Genomic DNA, 19,985 nt, shown 5'->3' with positions numbered 1-19,985 from the left:
CGGCCTCTCTCACCCAGTCCTCCTCTACCGGCCCGGGCTCGCACGGCCAATTTGACCGCAGCCCGCCGGAATCTTGTTGAGTGACATCAAACCTGTGCCTCTGGGTCTGAGTCAGTGGTGACTTTGTGTGTGTGTGTGTAGAGGCTGGACTCTGACTCTGACATGGCTTCCTCCACTACACACTTATCTGTTAGACTGGACAGCTGCTCCAGTTGGCCTCCAGCTCATCCATTAGTCCAAACTGCCAAACGCTGAAACACACTGTATGACATCAGTCCTTTAATGTTATTACCCCGTGAGCTACAATAACCCTCCCTGTTTTTAAAGCCTCTTAAGCCGCCTGTAACCAAAACACTAGAACATCTTTAAGTCTTTACCTCAGTCATGTTTATTTTCATTGTAAAATGATATCGTTTTATCAGTGCAAGGTACTGAAAGATTTTCCTCTGTGTCCCTTTACTCCAAGCCTGAGAATCTGCTCCTAGCCAGCAAGTTGAAGGGGGCGGCGGTTAAACTGGCAGATTTTGGCCTGGCCATTGAAGTGCAGGGAGACCAGCAGGCATGGTTCGGTGAGTATACACAACTTTCCCAAGTAGGTTTTTCCTCTTGATATTCAGTTATCAGTAACTTTTTTTTTTCTCATTTTAATTCAGGATCTGAATTAAGTTTGACCTCATAGAACATGGCAAGTTCTGTACAAAGTAGGTGAGGTCTAACATACACTTGATGCGCTTCCTTGAGTCCTCAGCTACGCACCCGCAGATGTCGAGAAAATCAAAATGCAGACAGATTTTCCTCCATTTATACTTCGATGCGAGGGGTGATTGTATAGTTATGGAAAGTCACAAATGTGCCACTTACACTCACAGTATTCATCATTTTGTAGAATGTACAGTGATGAAAATGTGCCTCGAATTGTGTCCTTGCATCCTCTCTTGCTGAATGCGTGAATCCAGCAACATCTCTAAATGTTTCATTTTTCTCTCCGATGACAAAGGAACACTTGCGCACTCATTTTCTGCTCACACTCGCTTCTCAGGAAACGTCTCACTGAGCTGATGAAAGAAATATGAAATGGAACAATTACATTTTTGTCCCACTTTTGTATTTCTTTAAACACTAGAATCAAATGAAGATCTACAATTGTGTCATTTTATCATTCAGAGCCCAAGTAACTCCCTCGTTACATCACACCTAAAGGGACTAGGTGTGCCACCGCTCTTGGCTCTTGTATCAAGTCTGGATTGGATGGATATCAGGCCTATTTCTCTCTCCCTGCTCCCAGTAGAGCTGAGAAATAATTGGTCTATTCCCCCAGCTCCGGCCTCCATCTGGAACCAGTTCACATCGTGTTCTGTCTTTACTACTACTCGTACTACGTCTCATTGCCCAAAGGGTCTGCTGGTACTTTGAGGTGTTTTTTTTTTTAAAAAGTAGGCTGCGTGTTGCTGGTGGTGAGTCAAACTACAGACCCACAGAGGGGTGTTTTCCTTTGGTGGAGCTTGTTAACCTCAGCTCATAAACTTTACTTTATGAGACTGCTGATAGTTAGCTGCTGTGAAGTGTTTGGCGTATAGGGCACGATCCTAACAAGCTTTTGATAGACCTCAACTTAGAGGAGATGGTCCGGTTTAATGTTTATGTGTGTGTGTGTGTGTTTCAGGTTTTGCCGGGACACCAGGGTACCTGTCTCCAGAGGTGCTGAGGAAAGATCCCTACGGCAAGCCGGTGGACATGTGGGCCTGCGGTAAGATTTTCTGCTCACCAGAGTTTCATTTCAAAGGAAGCCCAGTGGAGCAGGTGCTTATTATTAGCGGCACACAAATGCTATGGTCTGAAACAGCCAATCAGAGGCCTTTCCCTTGGGAGTTTGACAGGGAGTGCCCCCCCTCCCCCCCCCACTTCAAAAGAACGCACTGCACCAAGGGCAGAGATACTGGTGAAATCATGTTTTCTCTCCATTTTCCTCTGTTCTTTCATACCTGCTGATACCAAGTCAGATTTCTAAATCACAGAACCAGAACTGCTCCGTGCTGCTCTGCATAAAGAAAACTATAACAGCTTATTTGATGTGTTTTTTTTTTATATTTCGTTGTTCTGTAGTATCTTGTTTATGTCAGTATTTAGCCAAATTTAGCACAGATTTTAGCACGTTAGACTATTTTACAGTGCTGGCAGCTCATTCGTGGTTGCATTCCCAAATCAAGATTACTTTTCAACTTATATATAACATAACTTTCACTCTAACTTTGCAGAAAGGAGCATGATTATTTATTTCTTTAGAGGTGCTGAAAGAAACATGCTGGTTAACATGCGGCAGAGAGCAAAGAAATCCAAGTCAGTGCTGTAACGATCCAATCCGAGTTTTTCATCCGCCTGATCGAGGTGATTGGCGTCATGTGACATCTCACGTAAACAGGAAATCAAGCCCAGTGAGGCATTGCTGTGTGTGATAGATGAATCCAAATCAGGCCAGAGTCTAAAACAATGGGAACACAGTTAGGAATTGCCATTTGAATCCCCAGTATCAGAGCCAAGGATTTTGAATTTTGCGTTTGGACAGATCATCACAAGTTGCATGTGCATATAGATACATATATTTTTTATTCCACATTCCAACAGTACTTTGAATGTCACATAGAGAAATGTCAGTTATTTTCATGCTTCATCAACATTGTTGTCCTGCAGCCAAGTGCTGTAATAGAAAAGACAACTGGGCACGTGCGTGTGCGTGTGCGTGTGCGCGTGCGTGCGCTCTCTACTTCATGTACCACAGAGGAGTACAGAGGGCTCCAGCCTCTTGAATTAATCATTGCTGATGCTCATTACACACACTTGTGATGGGCCAGGCCACCTGGGCCTGAGATGTCAAAGACACTGAGACGCTGTCTCAAAAACACACGCTCTCGCACTCCTTTCCACACACACACACACACACCTGTGCTGACTCACCGAGTCCACAGAAACAATAGCCGGTGTTGTGTTTGTGGTCGGACTGCCTCGTTGTCAGATAGAGGGCCTTTCATCTTTTCCTGGAACCCTACCCAGCCAATCAAAACCGACTATCCCCTGGTCACACCAGCAAACTCAGGCGCTTTGTTTCTGTCTGTCGCCGCACTGTTCTTTATTTAGACGTCATATATCTGTTTTTTTATCTCTGTCTTTATGGTGCAAAGTTATGGTTTTGATAATTGGATCATTGATGGAGTGTCTGCTTTAAGATGTATGTGTTGATCAGGAAGTGAGCTATCTGTCAAGATTAACTTTGATTACTGTAATGTGTGTGTGTGTGTATGTGTAGGTGTGATCCTCTACATTCTCCTGGTGGGATATCCTCCGTTCTGGGATGAGGACCAGCACAGACTCTACCAGCAGATTAAAGCTGGAGCTTATGACGTGAGTTTTCCAGTGACACTCTCTCTCTCTCTCTCTCTCTCTCTCTCTCTCTCTCTCTCTCTCTCTCTCTCTCTCTCTCTCTCTCTCTCTCATCCATCTTGTTTTCAGTTTTCAGCATGAGATGGAACAGTGTGTATGATGGTCAAAAAACCTATTTAATATCCATTAATCTTGCTAAGTCATATATAGACAAAACACAGGAATTATATGCATGTATTATAATACGGTAGATGGTCGGTCGTTTCTGTGACGTGTGTCTTCGAACAGTTCCCTTCTCCAGAGTGGGACACAGTGACTCCAGAGGCCAAAGACCTGATCAACAAGATGCTGACCATTAATCCGGCCAAGAGAGTGACTGCCACAGACGCACTCAAACACCCCTGGATCTGTGTACGTCTCAGACACACACACACACAGAGCTGAGGACGTAAAGTCTACCTGTGAACACACCTTTTACTCAGTATTTTTTGATGCAGCTCACATGTATTTTACTCATGAGTTCAGCTAACACCACACACTTATCTCTGTGTTTACAGCAACGCTCCACTGTGGCGTCCATGATGCACAGACAGGAGACTGTGGAGTGCCTGAAGAAGTTCAATGCCAGAAGGAAACTCAAGGTAAGTGACAGCAGGTGCTGCTTTACAGGACTGGGCAACCCCTGTTTTATTGTTCAATTCCTGCAGTAAGAGATGAACGTTTTTTTTTTGTTTTCTTAAACACTGGTGCACTCAGCCTTTTAGCTGATAAAGGCTCCAAAAATCAGTCAAACCCATTTACAGGCACCAGAATGTCTAATCATTAACCTTTCAGCTTGTGTAAACACGGTGGTCTGTGTCTCTGTGTCCGTTTCTCTCTCTCTCCGTAGGGTGCTATCCTGACTACTATGCTTGCCACTCGCAACTTCTCAGGTAGGACTGAACCAGTTCTAATGACAAGTGACAGCTAATGGTCACAGTTCTTCCCAGTCCTGCCTCAAATATCGATCTCTTAATAGACAGCTGCATATGTTTTGTCTTTCTTGACAAAAATACCATTACTGATGCCAGTTTTGTTTTTTTTTCCTTGACGCCTTCTTAACTCCGTCTTTATTATATATTTGCTTGTTGTTTTAGAGGCGGCTCTTTTGAGTGTAGCTGTTTTTTCAAGTGTGCTGGCCTTTAGAGCCCATTAAGCTCCATCTGTCCTCCCTTTTCAGCAGACACTGAGTGACTGTGTAGATCGATAAAGTTCCATCCTCAGGTCCCTTTAAAGGGCAAAACATTCAAACTGAGTCTAACGTTATTGATTGTTTGTTTTAATGGCAAACGACAGGCAAGTTTCCGTTTTTCATTCATGTTCATTTTCTTTATAGTAATCTCTAAACTATCAGTTGTCAGTCTTAAAGAAATATCAGTGCTTAGTCATCAGTGTAAACATGCCCTTCGTGTTTACTTTTGTTTTTCTTCCTTCCCCGTCTTGGGTGGTAACTCATGTGTAAGGTAAGAGTCCTTGGTGTAGCTGACACTTCTCCGCCGTGTCAAACTACACTTGTCAGGTTTGGTTCTGAGGCATGTCGTGTCTACTAAAGCACCAGCATAGGGCTTTCAGCTGACACAGTGCGTCTGTTGGTGGCCATATTGGAGGGGAAAAAAAAACGGCTTCAGGCACCAAGAACTGAGAACATTTCTCATTTCTCGTCAAACTCCCAACATTTCTGAAATGCAAATGATCAGTAAGTGTTGTTTGCACTCAAACTACTGCGACATAATCAGCCACTGCTGCTACATGAACCTTTGCAATGGCTTTTATGAAGATACTGTAAATCCAAGTCCATACAGTTTCTGAATAGAGGACAGACATTTACATATTTCAACCTACAGACATCACATCTTGCTTTTTAATACTTGGTAATGTGTAAAATGATTTGTTTTATGTTTATAGATGCAGGTATTTATCTATATAATCTGTGTTATATCATATTAGGATAGTAATTTCTCATATCTATGTATTTTAGACCCTAGATTTACATATTTCAGTTGAGTTAGTTACGTATATAATAGCTCTATATAAGTAGTTTCTTTTTAGAAGTGAAACACAGTTTAGAAACATCTCCACCTGATCAGATCATTTAGTTTGAGCTGGACTGAGTGGATGTTACAGTACCATATTACTGTACCTGTGCCTTTTAACATTCTCCTCCAGTATGGCTGCTAAAAGATATTCCATGTCACAGAAAAGCCGCTATCAGTTAATAAACATGCACATGACGCTCTGACAAATCACTCCTGCCAATAAAACCCCTCACTGTCATAGAGGATGCACAAAACCCTGACACCCCCCTCCGTTCTGCCCCCCCCCCCCCCCCCCCCCCCCACCCGCAACTACCAGTCATCTTCTCTGTGTCTCTGACTGTCCTTGCATGTTGACTGAAGAGTTGGTGGTTATTCATCGGCCAACAAACCCGAGGAAACGATCACCTCTCACGTGATTTCAGCTCGCTCCTTATAAATCAAAGGTGTTTTCATAAGTGTGTTTGAGATTTAAAAAAAAAACCCCACAAGTTCCTGAGGGGAAAGTGGGCAGAGAAGGATAAGGAGAAGCTAAAGAGCTCAGTTTCCTGGACACTGCTGTGCTGACTGCTCAGCTCTGCTACCAGTGTCTCCTATAGTCTTGTCAGATGAATCTAACTCCATGTTCCAGACTAATGATTCTTTTATTTTTTATTTTATTTAGTTTTATTTCATCTCCTGACTTAATTTGCATTTCTCTCTTCTGCTTCCAATTCTAGCAGGGCCCACTTTGAGGTTGCTAGTAATTGGCCAGCCTTGAATAGACATAATGCATGCATGTGTGTTCATGTGTACGTGTGTGTGTGTGTGTGTGTTAATTCCAGCTGGCCACTGATTTCCTTCCATTGTTATCTTTTTTTTTTCTCAACAGCAGCCAAGAGCCTGCTGAACAAAAAGCCAGATGGTGTCAAAGTAAGTTCAGCTTCCATTTCACTCACTCACCTGTATTGTTGTTTTATACACTGTGCTATGGTTCAGTGTATCCCACTGCACCTCAGCAGGTTCGGCCTCAGTGTTTAAAGTGTATTTCCCAATGATGATCCCCCTCTCGTCGTTAATCTGTGTGAGAGGAGGAGGAGGAGGAGCGTCTGCTGTCTGAGCTGAGGAAACTGTAGGAAACTAATAAGTGATGATTAAATCGTGATTCGAGGGTGGGAGACAGGCTTCATCTCTCTGCCATTCTACACACTTGGCTGTCAGAAGATGAAAATCCTCAATTGACACCACCAAGGAGTGTGTGTGTGTGTATAGATGTGTGCTTGAGCGTGTGTTTGTGTGCTTCTCCTCTTTCCCCCTTGTTTAGCATGTTCACACTCAGCAGCTACATGAGTTTCCAGAAACAATTACCTGGTTGAAATAGATAATCCACTGTCCTCAGCGAGGACAGTTTTTAGTGGGACTCTTTGCGCTGTAGAAAAAATAGTTGAAATGTAGAAAATCTGATCACGTGACTTACGGACTCATCATCTGCACATTTATTGGACATAAAGTGCGTGAACGCACTTGCGGCTGTTGCACAATAAAACCTTATTTGAAAGAATGGAATTATGCATGAGAAGGTTTTGGTGAGTGTGTGCCTGTGTGAGTTGTTGTGAGGTTGTACAGTGAGACAAAGGTTCATTTTCTGTCTTACTGTGTTGTGGCTGCCCGATGCAGAAAAGGAAGACGGACGGTACAGAGCCTCTGAGGGTAGGCCTGAGCTCGCTGCCTGCTTGTTAGCCCGACTGACACCTGCAGTGGGTAGTTAGCAGTAGAAAACCCCTTGTATTTAAATTCCACCACAGTGCCGCACCATGTTATAAAGGCTGGGGGGAGGCACTGCATGACTGAGCAGACAGTGAAAACATCACACGCTGAGTATTTTACGGGCTGATACCAGGATTTTGAAACTCAGTATATTTCAAATATGTATTTCAATTTCACAGCTTTTACACCAAAAGAATAAAAGAAAGGAAGCAAGAGTTTGGAGCTTTATTTTGGAAACAGATAACTATTAATAATAAGTGTCAGGTCCACATTTTCTGATGGAGGTGTGGACATGTTTTTGGGCCGTGTGTCTCCGTTACATCAGTGAGACAGGACAACCTTTAAACTGACTGTTCTGTACTCAGTTTAAAATTCAACTTTTGCCATAGTCAGGTGCTTATTGATGTGAAAAGTGGGAGAACCAGAACTCACACTCTTTTCACACTTTCATCTGGAAAGTCAGTTGTTAGGATTAAACTGTTTCTCAGTCTAACAGTCATACAGTGTGTCCCCAGCCTGAGAAACTGTTAGAGAAACTTCAGGTTCTAGTTTTGTTCAGTCAGGATTGACCCCTTTTTTTTCAACATAGTGCAAAATAGAGAAGAACAAAATCTGCCCCATCTCCTTGTAAAACAGAGCTATAGTTGTTATCTTGTTATAGTAATACAGGTAAAATAGCACTAAAACTTTACAGTCATAGCAGATTCAGAGTAGAGTCTTAGCAGACCAGTAGTCCAACATGTTGTTTTGAAGCCAATGATTCATTTCCTTTTCCTCTGTTGAGTCTTTTACCTGACGTGTATTTGTCACTGACTGTGTTTCTGTGCACAGGGTGTGAGTCTTATCCTGGTGTTCATCACTGGATATCATGGAACAAATATTCATTTGCTTATTCATATTCCCGGATTCGGGATTCGGCCACAGTGCTTTTCTTATTGTGTTGCCACTTTTTTTTCATTTCTATCCAAGTGCACAGTTTGCATGTTGTAAGTTTGTGAAACCAGAGTGAGAGTTTACACAGCGTATTTAGTAGGGATGCACCAAATTTTCGGCCGCCGAAAATTTAAAGACTTTTTATCACCGAAACAACATGGCCGAAACCGGATGTTGCGATGACGCAAAGGCAAGGAAGTTTAAAACTTAACTTAAAGCGCTAGAACTCTTGGTGCATTTGTTGCTGTTAAAGGCCTACGGTTAATATATGGATATGTCTGTCTTTTTCTTATTGTCCAGCTCTGTCAGTAAACAGGCCTCTGATAACAGTGTGGTGGTTGATTTTCTTTGTTCGGACTAAAAGCTCAAGTGTTCTGTGCTGGATGGATGGATGGATGGATGGATGGATGGATGGATGGATGCCACAGATTTGACTCCCTGACAGGAATTCTCGAGCACAATGTTCCTCTTTTCCCTCCACAGCAGCTGCTTGTATTAGCCTTTGGACACTAAGCCTTGTCACCTCTGCCCTGTCCCGTCTGTCTACCTGTCTGTCCACTCTGTCCCTCCAGATCAACAACAAGGCCAATGTGGTCACCAGCCCCAAAGAGCCTGTCCCCACTCCTTCTCTGGTACACTGTCTGCCTGCCTTGCTGCCTGTGTGTTTGCATGACTGTCCGTCTCTGTCTTAACTATCCATCTGTCCATATTTTCAGTGACATCTGTCCTGATGAATTCCACGCCTTTCTCACTTTATTGTTGATGGTGGTTGTTTTTTTTTTTTCTCCCCCCCCCCCCCCCCCCCCACCCCCCCCATAAAGCTTAAGAACCACAAATGTCTTTAGTGGTTGTGTAACATGAGCTGTCCACACGCACTTCTGGATCGCTTTGTTGCATTGCCACATTGCTGTACGTGGGTTACATTCTCCTTTGTTGTTGATGATGCCGGTAATGGCAATATTGGGGGGGGGCACATTGCACGTTAGCTGTGGCTAATGCACTGTTACCAGGGGTCAAAGCCTTTGTTGTCAGCCAAACTGGAATCAACACAGGCTTGTCACTGGAAGTAATTAGCCTAGCTTAGCATAAAGACTGGAAGCAAGGGGAGAACTGACATGCTCTGTTCAGAGTTTAAAAAAAAAAAATGCCTACTGACATCTTTACAGCTCAGTAATTGACATATTTTGTTTGCTTAGTCTGTACACGAATGGAAATATAATATCTGTGGTGGGCTGATAAATAGATAGAACTGTTGTTTGTCAAGACATAACATCATCTGACAACTGCCCCTAATGTTATAAATTGCTATTTATATATTTCTGTTTGTGTACAGATTAGGTTAAAGCAGATGTTGGCAGGTGTGTTTTTGAACTTTGGAACGGACAGACCATATCCCAAACTCCAGCTCTGGACTTAACATAAAGACATGAGGTTGATATCAGTTTTCTCCTTTAGGTCTGTAGCGCTGATTCAACCAAGAGAGTTTCAGACCCGTCTAAACCTTGAAACAAGACTTTTACTTGTGGATGCCTGCTCCAGGGACCGTGCACGTCTGTCAAAAAAACATGACCCGTCACTAAGAGAGTTCATCTGCAAAAGTCACAGCCACCACAGTCATGTTAGACATGTCCGCCGGGACACAGTGAAAAAGCTCCAGTGTACAGCAAACCGTTTTGCAATAGCATGTACTGTACTTGTGAGTGGGACATGCATCCTGACAGTGTACTTCTGTTCCCTTTTGGATTCCTTTAACCTCTTTGGAATAATACAGGTTTCTGTTTGATGTAAGTGTGAGGTTGTGCGTAACTGGTGAAGTGTCTGCCTTACACCTGAACCTTTCCTGGGTCAGTTATTGTCATCTTGTCGTCAGTGCTCGGTAAAAGTCGATCATCTGTGGTGAAAGACTTTCGGGGGGGGGGGTTTGTCGCATCTTCCACTGCCATAACATCCCGTCTGTGTATAAGAGCGCTGCAGTTATGCTGTAGTGATTGTGTTTTCAGTACTGACCTCATTCCCGTACTTCCTTCACCACTTTTTTTTTTTTTTTCTCCTTTTTCTTTCTTGCAAAAACACTTCTCTGTCAAACTTTCTGCCTAACTCACTTGTTTTGTTCTGCACCGACCTCTCTTCCCACCGTTGGTCCTCTCAAATCAGGAGCCTCAAACCACTGTTATCCACAACCCAGCTGATGGAAACAAGGTATACAGCGGATCAGATGCTAGTCTGAGGCTGTAGTTTGCTGCTGCTGTGTGCGCCATTTACAGTAGAGCCTTCATGTTGCTGCTAAAATGTTTGCGTGCCAGTGGATGTTCTTGACTCTACATGAGAAAGCAAGGGGCTATGGATTCTGTAAAAACACTGCATGCATGTCATTAACTGTTGCATGTCATTTTGAACTTAACAGTCATCTGTGTTTACCGTTTTTGTGTAGTGCTTACTGCTCTGGATATTTCCGCGAGTGCCATGTGAGATCTTCAGATATTTCAGAACATCAAATGAGTTTGTGTTATCTCACGTGTCAGAGTTTGAGACCTTTGGCAAACATGTGTTTGTCATTGTCAGTCCAACATCACAGTCCGCTTTACCGTGGTGTGACAGAGGGATTATGCATGCTGTTGGAACACAAGAAAGACCATGCAATGCCATGGATACTAAAGCTGTTCCAAGCCAAATCCTTCACAGAATAGCCTGGAGTCCATCTGCTGTGTGCGAATGTATGGATCTACATCGTAATGTGAAATCCATAAGAAGAAACATACGTGCATGCTTGTATTTTTTTTTGCTTTGTGCAGTGACATGATGGTGTTGTAGCTAGTACACGGTGTTTATGTGCATAGCGTAGTGTAGAGTGTTGTAGAATCATACATGAAGAGAGTGTGCAGCTGTTTTGCTTGATCCATCACTTGTACCGATGCAGTGTTCTACTTTTTTTTTTTGTGTTTGTTAAATCAGATATTTGTTCATCTACAAGGACCATTGTACAAGTAATGTGTCCTGCACCATAAGATATTTTTTTTTATGCCTTAAAATGATGAAATGACAGTCAACACTATAAAAAGCTCCCTTTAAACATTTTAAACTTAATTACATTGAGTAAAAGTAGAGTGTTTCAAACCCTAATTGGCTCTTCATCACGTACCTGAGAAAGATGCTGTTCATCTGAGAACATGGCGGTGTCTGAGCAGTCAAACGGCAAAATTATTACCTAAACCCAAGACTGTCTAAACCCAAGTTAGCGTGTCAGAGGTGCTGAAGCAGATGAGTGAATGAACGCGGAGCACGCTCACCTCAGTGGAACTCAAACGTCCGCCGTGTTCCTCAGCTTGTTTGGGCTTTCACGTCAGGCTGGTTTTTTAATCACAGCTCCTCGTGTTTGTCGTTTTTCGCAGGAGTCCAGCGAGAGCGCCAACACTACCATCGAGGACGAGGACGTGAGAGGTAGGGAGGCTCAGACTAACCAGTACAAACCACTCTTCTGTTTGCAGGACCACGCACCTCATTAAAAATCTTTCCTCTAAAACCTTTGAAGCTCACTTTCCTCTGGGTGACTGGCTCATATTTTTTAATAGGTTTGGTCTAATGATTTTGACATCCACCCTTTGGTTGTGTTTATTGCATGAATGTGTTGCATGTTGTATTATCGTCTTTAAGTTTCAATATGTTTCATTTCCACATTGCTGCATTTTGCGTGTCATGGCAAGTACCATGAACTTACACCTCGACTGGACTGACCTCCTGGGGCCCCTTGCTGTGGGCCCCTGTCGGCCCCTCTGTTTGTGGTCATTTGGTTGATGGCAAGGCATTAAAACATGCACCCAGATTGACTTCAGGCAGAGTTTATAGGACTCCTGTGCCGGCTGGAGTCTCAGTGACCTACAGGAAATGTCCACAAAAAGTGGAAGAATGATGTAGAATGAAAGAAGAAGTGTGAGCTGAACCACAGCCTGGACTCACAGGCTGTGGAAAAGAATGAGGGGGACGGACATTTCCACTTCAAAGTCAGTGAAGTGAACCTTTTCAGCATCTGTTCTGATCGTGTAATTGATTTGTGATTGTGTCTTTCGACAGCAGTGACCTTTGATAGAACAGAGAATCTTGTCAGTCGGATTAGATTTGAATTTTTCCGTCGGAAAAAAAAAAAAAAAAAAAAAAACAACTTACAAAAGCTGTTTGTCATTTTAGCATTTTCATAGCATTTCCTGCAGTGTGTGCGTGCATGCCAGCGTATGCGTGTCCATACTTCCAGTACATACACAGGCCCATTAAGGGACATGCCGCTGCCCTTTACAATGGCCTCCATTGTTATTCATGTGAGATGGAGTCGTCATTCCTCAATGCTCCAGTAACCTTATTCAATGAAGCTCTGAAATTGCTCTACTTGTGATAGTGTTCAGTAGCATGTGTTTTTTTTTTTTTTTTTTTTTTTTTTTTTCAGAAGGAGACAATTTGCCCTTCATCATTTCTTCCCACTATTATTACTTACACAACATACTGTAACACAGCTATTCATGAATCAGACGCTCAGCCTTCGGCAAGGCTCAGAAATCTGTATGAAATTAGAGGAGAAGGTTTTTTTTTTTTTAATCATGACTTCCTTTGTGATTTTCACAGTGGTCCCTTTGTGGAGGAGCTATCTGTGGCAGGAAGTGGGAAGATAAAAGTGCAGGAGTTACAATGGGGGCGAATACTATTTCCTGTTTCTTGAATGATGGTTCATTTGTACATCTGATGATTGACGGTTGGTGACAATGTGTTTAGAGTGTCTGATTTCCCTGCACGGTAAATGGATTAGGTGTAGTGGCCAGCTTCTTCTCTGTGGGAACTTGGTTGAAATTGGTAGAAGGATCTTTTAATTATTGTTTCCTAAAATGTTGCACTGCTCCTTTAATTCTTAACCATGAGGCTCATGCATCATCAGATGTCACCTGAGAAAAGGGACCATCTCCCATCACTGTTCGCTCTGTTCACCTCAACATTTTCACTCTGTTAAAACTCATTTGTTCTCAGCCGGTGAAGAGAATCGATGACTGTCATTTCCTGCTTGTTTTCATGTGTTCATTCATTTCACGTTTTCCTTTTCTCCATTTCGTTCTTCCTGTCATTCCTGTTGTTGTCCGTTTACCGATCTACATTTCCTTCCATCCTCCAATCCTTCCATCTCAGCACACTCTACCTCCTCCATTCCCCAAATCTACCACCTGAAGCACTTAGACCACTTCACCCCTCACTGCCACTCCTCCTCCTCCTCCTCCTCCTCCTCTTCCTCCTCCACCTCCTCGTCCTGCTGGTACTCTCCAAGCATTTGGCCCAGTGGTGAGGAGTGCTGCCAGTACATCCTGTGGGCACTGGTGGCTGCCTACCTGCTCCTCTTCTTCACATCTTCCTTTCTGGTTTTTTTCTCTGACCATCCCTCCATATGCTACTGCGGCCCCCATCACACCCCCACGCAGGGGCCCGGCCCCCAGCATGGGGTGCCCCTGCCCAGCATGGGCCCCATCGACTCCCAGTGTAAGTTCCATTTCCCAGGCGGAAGCTGAGAGCTTTCAGCTCCTTCTGAAATACAAACAATATTCACAAGAAGTAGATTGTAAATTCTTTACAAAAGTACACAGACTTTTTTTAAGTGAGACTAGGATATCAAAGATCAACTGAACCACACCTCATCCAAACTATGTCCGTCTGCCCTAGCTGCTGTCTGATAGCACCCCTCACTGGTCAGAAGCTGTCATGACACCCTGACTTCTCTCCAGTGGAATGAAGTCCGTGGTTTTCCAACCTTTTTTTTGGGTTTGTGACCAAAACTATCAGAAGGTGGTGTGTCTTTGTTCGCCCTCCTCACAGGTTATGGTCTTAGTTTAGATATGGGAGTGATTTTTTTCCGTCTCAGATTGTCTCCTGTGAAGGATTTTAAGCGACCCGAAGAGGGGCGAGTTGTTACACTGACTTGTGGGTATTTTGTGCTTTAGAATTTACTCGTGTTTATTCTTTTCGTTGTGGGATTTGTGATTTAATTGAGCAGCGTTTTTGAGATTTGTTGAGTAACATTTTGAATTTCTTTCAAGTTCAGAAAGGAAAGAAGGAGCGCTCTAACACACAGTGTGAAAAAGTGTCAGGCACTGAGCGCTGACATTGGATGTGAGGCCATATTTGTGTTGCTGTTCGGTTTTTGACTTTGATGGAGGCAACGTTCTCGTACGGTTACTTGCGTTCAGACAACACAGAACAGCTGGGAGCTGTAGCATGAAGTATGGAAGGAATTGTTTTAGTTTTTTGGTGCAGAAACTCAGCACAATACATGAGACATATATTTTATAATCATTATTGTGTGTGTGTGTGTGTCCTCACCTGACCCATCACGTCTTCCTGCAGTTACAGTAACTGCTTTTGTGCTTTGTGTCTTTTTAGCCTGACAGCTCTGCCACTGCCAAGGATCACTTTATCTGCTTAGTTTCTTTGTGCTTATCACCATCTGCTGTGCGTGCGTGTGTGTTTGTGTGTGTATGTTTCTATGCATTAGAGTGTAAGTATGCCAGGGCCTCACTCTTTCTGTCCGTGCTCTAATTAGAGATCTCAAGAGGAAGAGAGTGTTGTTTCCACTCCACAGGCACTGACAGCAGTACAGTGTTCAGCTGGCAGAGCTGTCCACTTTAAGAGACTCTGATCATTACAAACTGTCTCTTCAGCCAAACACCTATTTTGCGTCCTTTAAAAAAAAAATAACATTGATCCAGCTGGAAATTTAGAGTAACTTGTCAGCCAATGATTGTCGTCGTGTTTTCTGGCTTAGCATCCAGTGGAAGTAACGAAACCATCTGAATGCTCCATAGCGTATATATAAACAAACTTATCTCTGCTGTCTGTCTGCTGTTTGCAAAGTAAAGTCCACCATGAGTGCAGGAGATGAACAGTGTTGTTCTACAAAAACCAGCCAATCAGAGCAAGGGTATTCTGGGGTATATGTGAACAGCGTCTTCTTCTGCTCCTGTACAACCCACAGTCTGCTGGAGCTGCTGAACAAAGATGTTTTGCCTTTCAGCAGTTAGTTTTCTGCTTTTGGTGTCAGTTGAGGGGATCAGTGCACAGCTCAGACAGGAGCAGACTGTAAGTGTTCAGGTCGCTGGGAACAACAGTGGACCTGAAGCTGTGCGAGGTAAAAAAAAAAAAAAAGTGTTTAGTTTGCTGTGTGTGTGTGTGTGTGTGTCACTGTCAGTAGTGGGTGTACTTTGAGCAAGCTACAACAACAGCACTTATTCTTTCCATTCGTTGTCTCCTAGCTTACCTCCTTAGCATGAAAGGTAATGTCGTTGATGTCGTCCTATGTTGAACCATGCTGACTAACTTCCTCCTCAGTCTTCATTTGTATTTATGCGGCCGTGTTTTATTTGTGCTTTTGAAAATGATGTGACTCAGTCCCTGAACGTCCTGATGTTGTGATGTTGGGTCGTTGTCGTCTTCATGTTCCACTTTGGTCCATTCTTTTTTTTTTTTAATCTTAACTTTGTGCTTCTTTTCACATTTATCTGGGTTTTATTGTTCGCAAATCTAATCTCATGCCGTCTGTGTCTCTCAGCTCGGAAGCAGGAGATCATTAAAGTCACCGAGCAGCTGATTGAAGCCATCAACAACGGAGACTTTGAGGCCTACACGTGAGTTCGACTGCTTTGCTTTTACTCACACCTCAGATATCTGACAGACTTCAACATGTGATACCAGATACTTTAAACCTGCTCTCTGGTTTCACTTTTTTTCAGGAAGATATGCGATCCTGGCCTCACGTCCTTTGAGCCTGAGGCCTTGGGCAACTTGGTGGAGGGAACCGACTTCCACCGCTTCTACTTCGAGAACGGTAAAGAACGAACTCTGTCTCAGATGCTGTGATGAAGCTGTATAGTTTAAAGTTTACAGTTTAACAAAGCAGTGAGGGAAATGGAGTTTCATTTGTTGTCCTCAGTGTCTAAACTTTGACATTCAAAAAGACCAACTAAATCTAGCTGCATAGTTAGATAGCACTTGGTGCTGGTGATTGCTTTTATTTCGTAATTTGGGTGAATTGATCCTTTAAACACCCAACAAAAGTTGCAGTTTGAGAAGTTTTAGCTTCACACCTCTATGTTTGACAGGAAGAGAAGAGAAAGAAATAACAGTTATGGAAATAGAAAGCAGGAGAGAACAGAGCAGTTGCCACAGGGTCACAGAAAGTTGGAAATGTATTGTTTTATTTCACTGTGTATTTTGCAGACATATGAATTACATCTTTACAGGGCTGCACAGAATGGAATCACCATGTAATATTAACTGTGTGATCTTCATTGGTCACATGAAGTCATTACAGGCCATCATCCTCCGTGTCTCCTCTCTTCCTCCCTCTGCAGCTCTGTCGAAGGGGAAGCAGCCGATCCACACCATCCTGCTCAACCCCCACGTCCACCTGATCGGGGACGAGGCCGCCTGCATCGCCTACATCCGCCTCACCCAGTACATCGACGGCAACGGCATGCCTCGCACCATGCAGTCGGAGGAGACCCGCATCTGGCACCGCCGCGACAGCAAGTGGCAGAACATCCACTTCCACCGCTCCGGCTCGCCCACCGTGCCCACCAAGTAAACCTGCAAACACACAAACACACCATCAGACACCTTCATTTCATTACATGTTACCAGTAAACTACAGTGGAAGTACTACAGCAACCTCATGTAACCTGTGTTTACAGCTGAGAAGACGATCTTTGACTACCAACACCTTCCAGCCTACAACAGTCAGCTGACAAGACCCCGCCTACCAAGTGTCCATCCAGTCCCTCAGCCAATCCCTGCCCATAATAGCTAGAGCGCCGCCCTCTCAGTGTGTTGTTTACATATTGTCGCTGCTGGACTGAAGATTATTGTACATGTTAGGGGGGGGAGGGGACAAAAAAAAAAAAAACAGACCACAGGTTTGACAATATTATTTTGTAGTGCGAGTGTGTGATGTTCATCACGGAGCATGTTTTATTACTGAGGTTTTTTTTTTGTTTTTTTTTTTTTTTTTTTTTAGATCCGTATGTTTTAAATAGAAGTGGCTTTCAGAGGAGCCAGTCGTTCCAGTTGATTTGTTTTTAATGGGCTGGTCAAATATGTGAAACTTCCAGTTATCATATAGTGAGAGGTTTTTTTTTTCCCATTTGAATATTGCACATATTGAGGACTCATGAGCTGTTGTGATGTTTTCGCCTTTTGGCACGATGACCAGTATATCACATATCTGCTTTTTACTTACGTATCTCTTGGGACTTGCCATCTATTGAAGCTCAGACCCATGCTTGCTTTGTTTCGGTGGTGTATAGGTTTTGGTAATTGACGTAAATTGCTCTCTCTCTCTCTTGGCTTAACCTTTAGCAGTATCCACATGATCTGAGTTAGCTAATTTTTTTTTTTTTTTTTTTTTTAATCTGTTTTCTGGTTTTGCCGTTGGCACTAAGTATGTTTACTAGGAATTTTAACTACACGTTTAAAAGGGACAAAAAAAAAAAAAAAAAAATCAGTGGAAACTTACCTTTTTATTTTGTCTGTCTGAGCATCTGTCATCACAGAGCAGCATCCGAGAAGAGTCTGTAATGATAGAATGTAAACAGAGATACATGTTATTCTTAAAGGCCATTCTGTGACTCTTTCCAGTTAAATCATTATTTTCATACAGTAAGGAGCTAATTATGTGAATTTTATCATTTGTTCTATTTTTTGGGGGGTTTACTTTTTATATTGTGATATTGATGCTTGTCCCTTCACGTCTCATTATTACTGATTTCCTTTAACCATCATCAGTGATTCCATTATTCCTTCACTTTACCTGGACAGTATGTTCAACTTGTGTAGTCGTCGTTTTACACTGGACAGGACTAACGCAGAATCACGATGTTCACACGGACACGAACAACAAATTCAGAATGAAACGTATGGTTTTGTAATTACAAATCAGATTTTTGGCCAAAATTACAACACAGTCAAATCACCATTCTCCTATGGTTATTAACATGTTACTGTAATTATGTTAATGTAGAGTCACTGTTTAGTTAAGGGACAGGGGATTGTCGGCATCACGTGCAGGTTTATATTAAAACACTTTAGATTAGGATTTTCTGAAATGTTTGAATTGGGAGACTTAAAGATGTAGTCACAGATGATTTGTGTTCAGGGTTTTTTTTTTTTTTTTGCTTTGATATATAAGTAATAACATCACTGAATTGTTCAGGAAACTGCCTGCATTCTTTTGTTTAATCACATTTTTCCCCACAAACACCACACTTTGTTCTTATCTCTCTAAGCTGCGTTGAAATTCTTGATGGGACACTGGTACACAATGTTACAATGAGGGGACAAACCTGATATATGTTTAAGAATTATCGAATAAAATGTGTGATTTATGCCAAATGATCTGATTTGTACTGGTTTCATTTTATCGTCTTTTTCTACTGTTATAACTGTTCAAGTCTTAAGCTGTGTTCACATTACTGCTGAAAATAATACAATACAATACAGCACCATGGATACTATGAAATTGGTTAGACAAATAGTTCAGTAGATCAATAGACTGTCTTACAAAAGCATTTCAGGAATCAGAAAAACTTTGTTTCCCTCCAACTCTGGATTAAAGATCCATTAGATAATGTGAACACAGCTTTAGCCTTTTCTCTGTTTAAACAAATTCAAATTAACATTTGCAGCTACACAGATTCCGCTGACACAAAGGTGCTGAAATGTTCACTTCACTCTAACAGAGAAACAATCCACAACTTTCAAATTCAAATTTGGTTTTTATTACGAACTAAAATGGTCTGAAACTAATGTCTATGGGGAAAGAAGGAAATGAATATAAAACTGATAATATGCTTTGGAGAAAAGGGTTCAACAATAAGGTGCCCATCAGTAGATTATTTTGTAGTGTAACATGGGACAGGTATAGGCCTAAAGAGGCATAAACCTTTAAGCACTAGCATCTATAAAGGGAGTTTGGAGATTTGCTTTAAGTAAAAAGTAGCAGTGATCTAAACTTTTAACAAAATAGTTATGAATAAAAATATAAAAATGGTATTTAAATGTTAACAGGTATCAAATTTAGCATAGATCTTAGCTGAAAGTGTAGCTGTAGCTGATGTAGCTCATAGCTCTTACTTATGGCTGGCTCATGCTTGTAATGCTGCTATGGGCCTAGACTGCAGGTGGGGGACCTCCCATGATGCACCAAGCTCCTGTCCCTTTCCATCTGTACTCATTCATATCTCATTAATACATGCTACCAACAGTCCAGGCAGAGGACCGCTCACCATGAACCGGATTCATGGTGGATGTCCACCATGAATCCGGTTTCAGGTTCAAGGTCTCTGACCTGTTTTCCTCTCCGCCACTGCAAAGCGCTGCTCATGGTTGAAATGTTGGCTCTCTGTAAATATTATTATAAAAACGATGGTCCAGACCTGCTCTATATGAAAAGTGCCCTGTTATGATTCAGTGTTAAATATAAATACGTATAAAACGTTTGCACAGCGCTGTTGTTTGCATTAAACCTAAGGTTGAGGACCCGCAGACCAATGAGAGTAAAACCATGTGCGCTCTTTGCAATGGCAATGAAGAATTACAGATTTTGATGCCTTATTATACTATGACCGTTTTTAGGGCATTTTGATGCCTTATTATACTATGACCATTTTTATCAGGTTTTGATGCCTTATTATACTATGACAGTTTTTAGGGCATTTTCATGCCTTATTATACTATGACAGTTTTTAGGGCATTTTCATGCCTTATTATACTATGACCGTTTTTAGGGCATTTTGATGCCTTATTATACTATGACAGTTTTTAGGGCATTTTCATGCCTTATTA

General features: G+C 42.4%; 1 protein-coding gene across 9 annotated transcripts in view; it reads left to right on the top strand.

Moving 5' to 3' along the window:
- Positions 1-17,712, top strand: part of LOC121176973 (calcium/calmodulin-dependent protein kinase type II delta chain) — a 65,487-nt gene extending 47,775 nt beyond the window's left edge. For 4 of the 9 annotated variants that reach the window (XM_041031134.1, XM_041031135.1, XM_041031136.1 and 1 more), the window contains 12 exons: positions 467-569; positions 1,664-1,747; positions 3,302-3,396; positions 3,664-3,786; positions 3,933-4,016; positions 4,265-4,307; positions 6,319-6,359; positions 11,516-11,564; positions 15,697-15,772; positions 15,878-15,972; positions 16,499-16,727; positions 16,838-17,712. In XM_041031134.1, coding sequence (XP_040887068.1) covers positions 467-569; positions 1,664-1,747; positions 3,302-3,396; positions 3,664-3,786; positions 3,933-4,016; positions 4,265-4,307; positions 6,319-6,359; positions 11,516-11,564; positions 15,697-15,772; positions 15,878-15,972; positions 16,499-16,727; positions 16,838-16,841 — 1,026 coding nt within the window. In that variant the 3' untranslated portion in view covers positions 16,842-17,712. Of the gene's footprint in view, positions 1-466; positions 570-1,663; positions 1,748-3,301; positions 3,397-3,663; positions 3,787-3,932; positions 4,017-4,264; positions 4,308-6,318; positions 6,360-7,726; positions 7,736-8,698; positions 8,759-10,280; positions 10,326-11,515; positions 11,565-15,696; positions 15,773-15,877; positions 15,973-16,498; positions 16,732-16,837 lie in introns of those variants that run through there. The other 5 variants (XM_041031138.1, XM_041031137.1, XM_041031141.1 and 2 more) reach the window with 4 other exon arrangements.
- The last annotated feature ends 2,273 nt before the right edge of the window (positions 17,713-19,985 follow it).

This window comes from Toxotes jaculatrix, chromosome 23 (assembly GCF_017976425.1).
Source record: "Toxotes jaculatrix isolate fToxJac2 chromosome 23, fToxJac2.pri, whole genome shotgun sequence".
NCBI classification, from domain to species: Eukaryota; Metazoa; Chordata; class Actinopteri; family Toxotidae; genus Toxotes; species Toxotes jaculatrix.
Note: the sequence above shows the minus strand (reverse complement) of the source record. Positions and strands in the feature narration are given on the sequence as shown.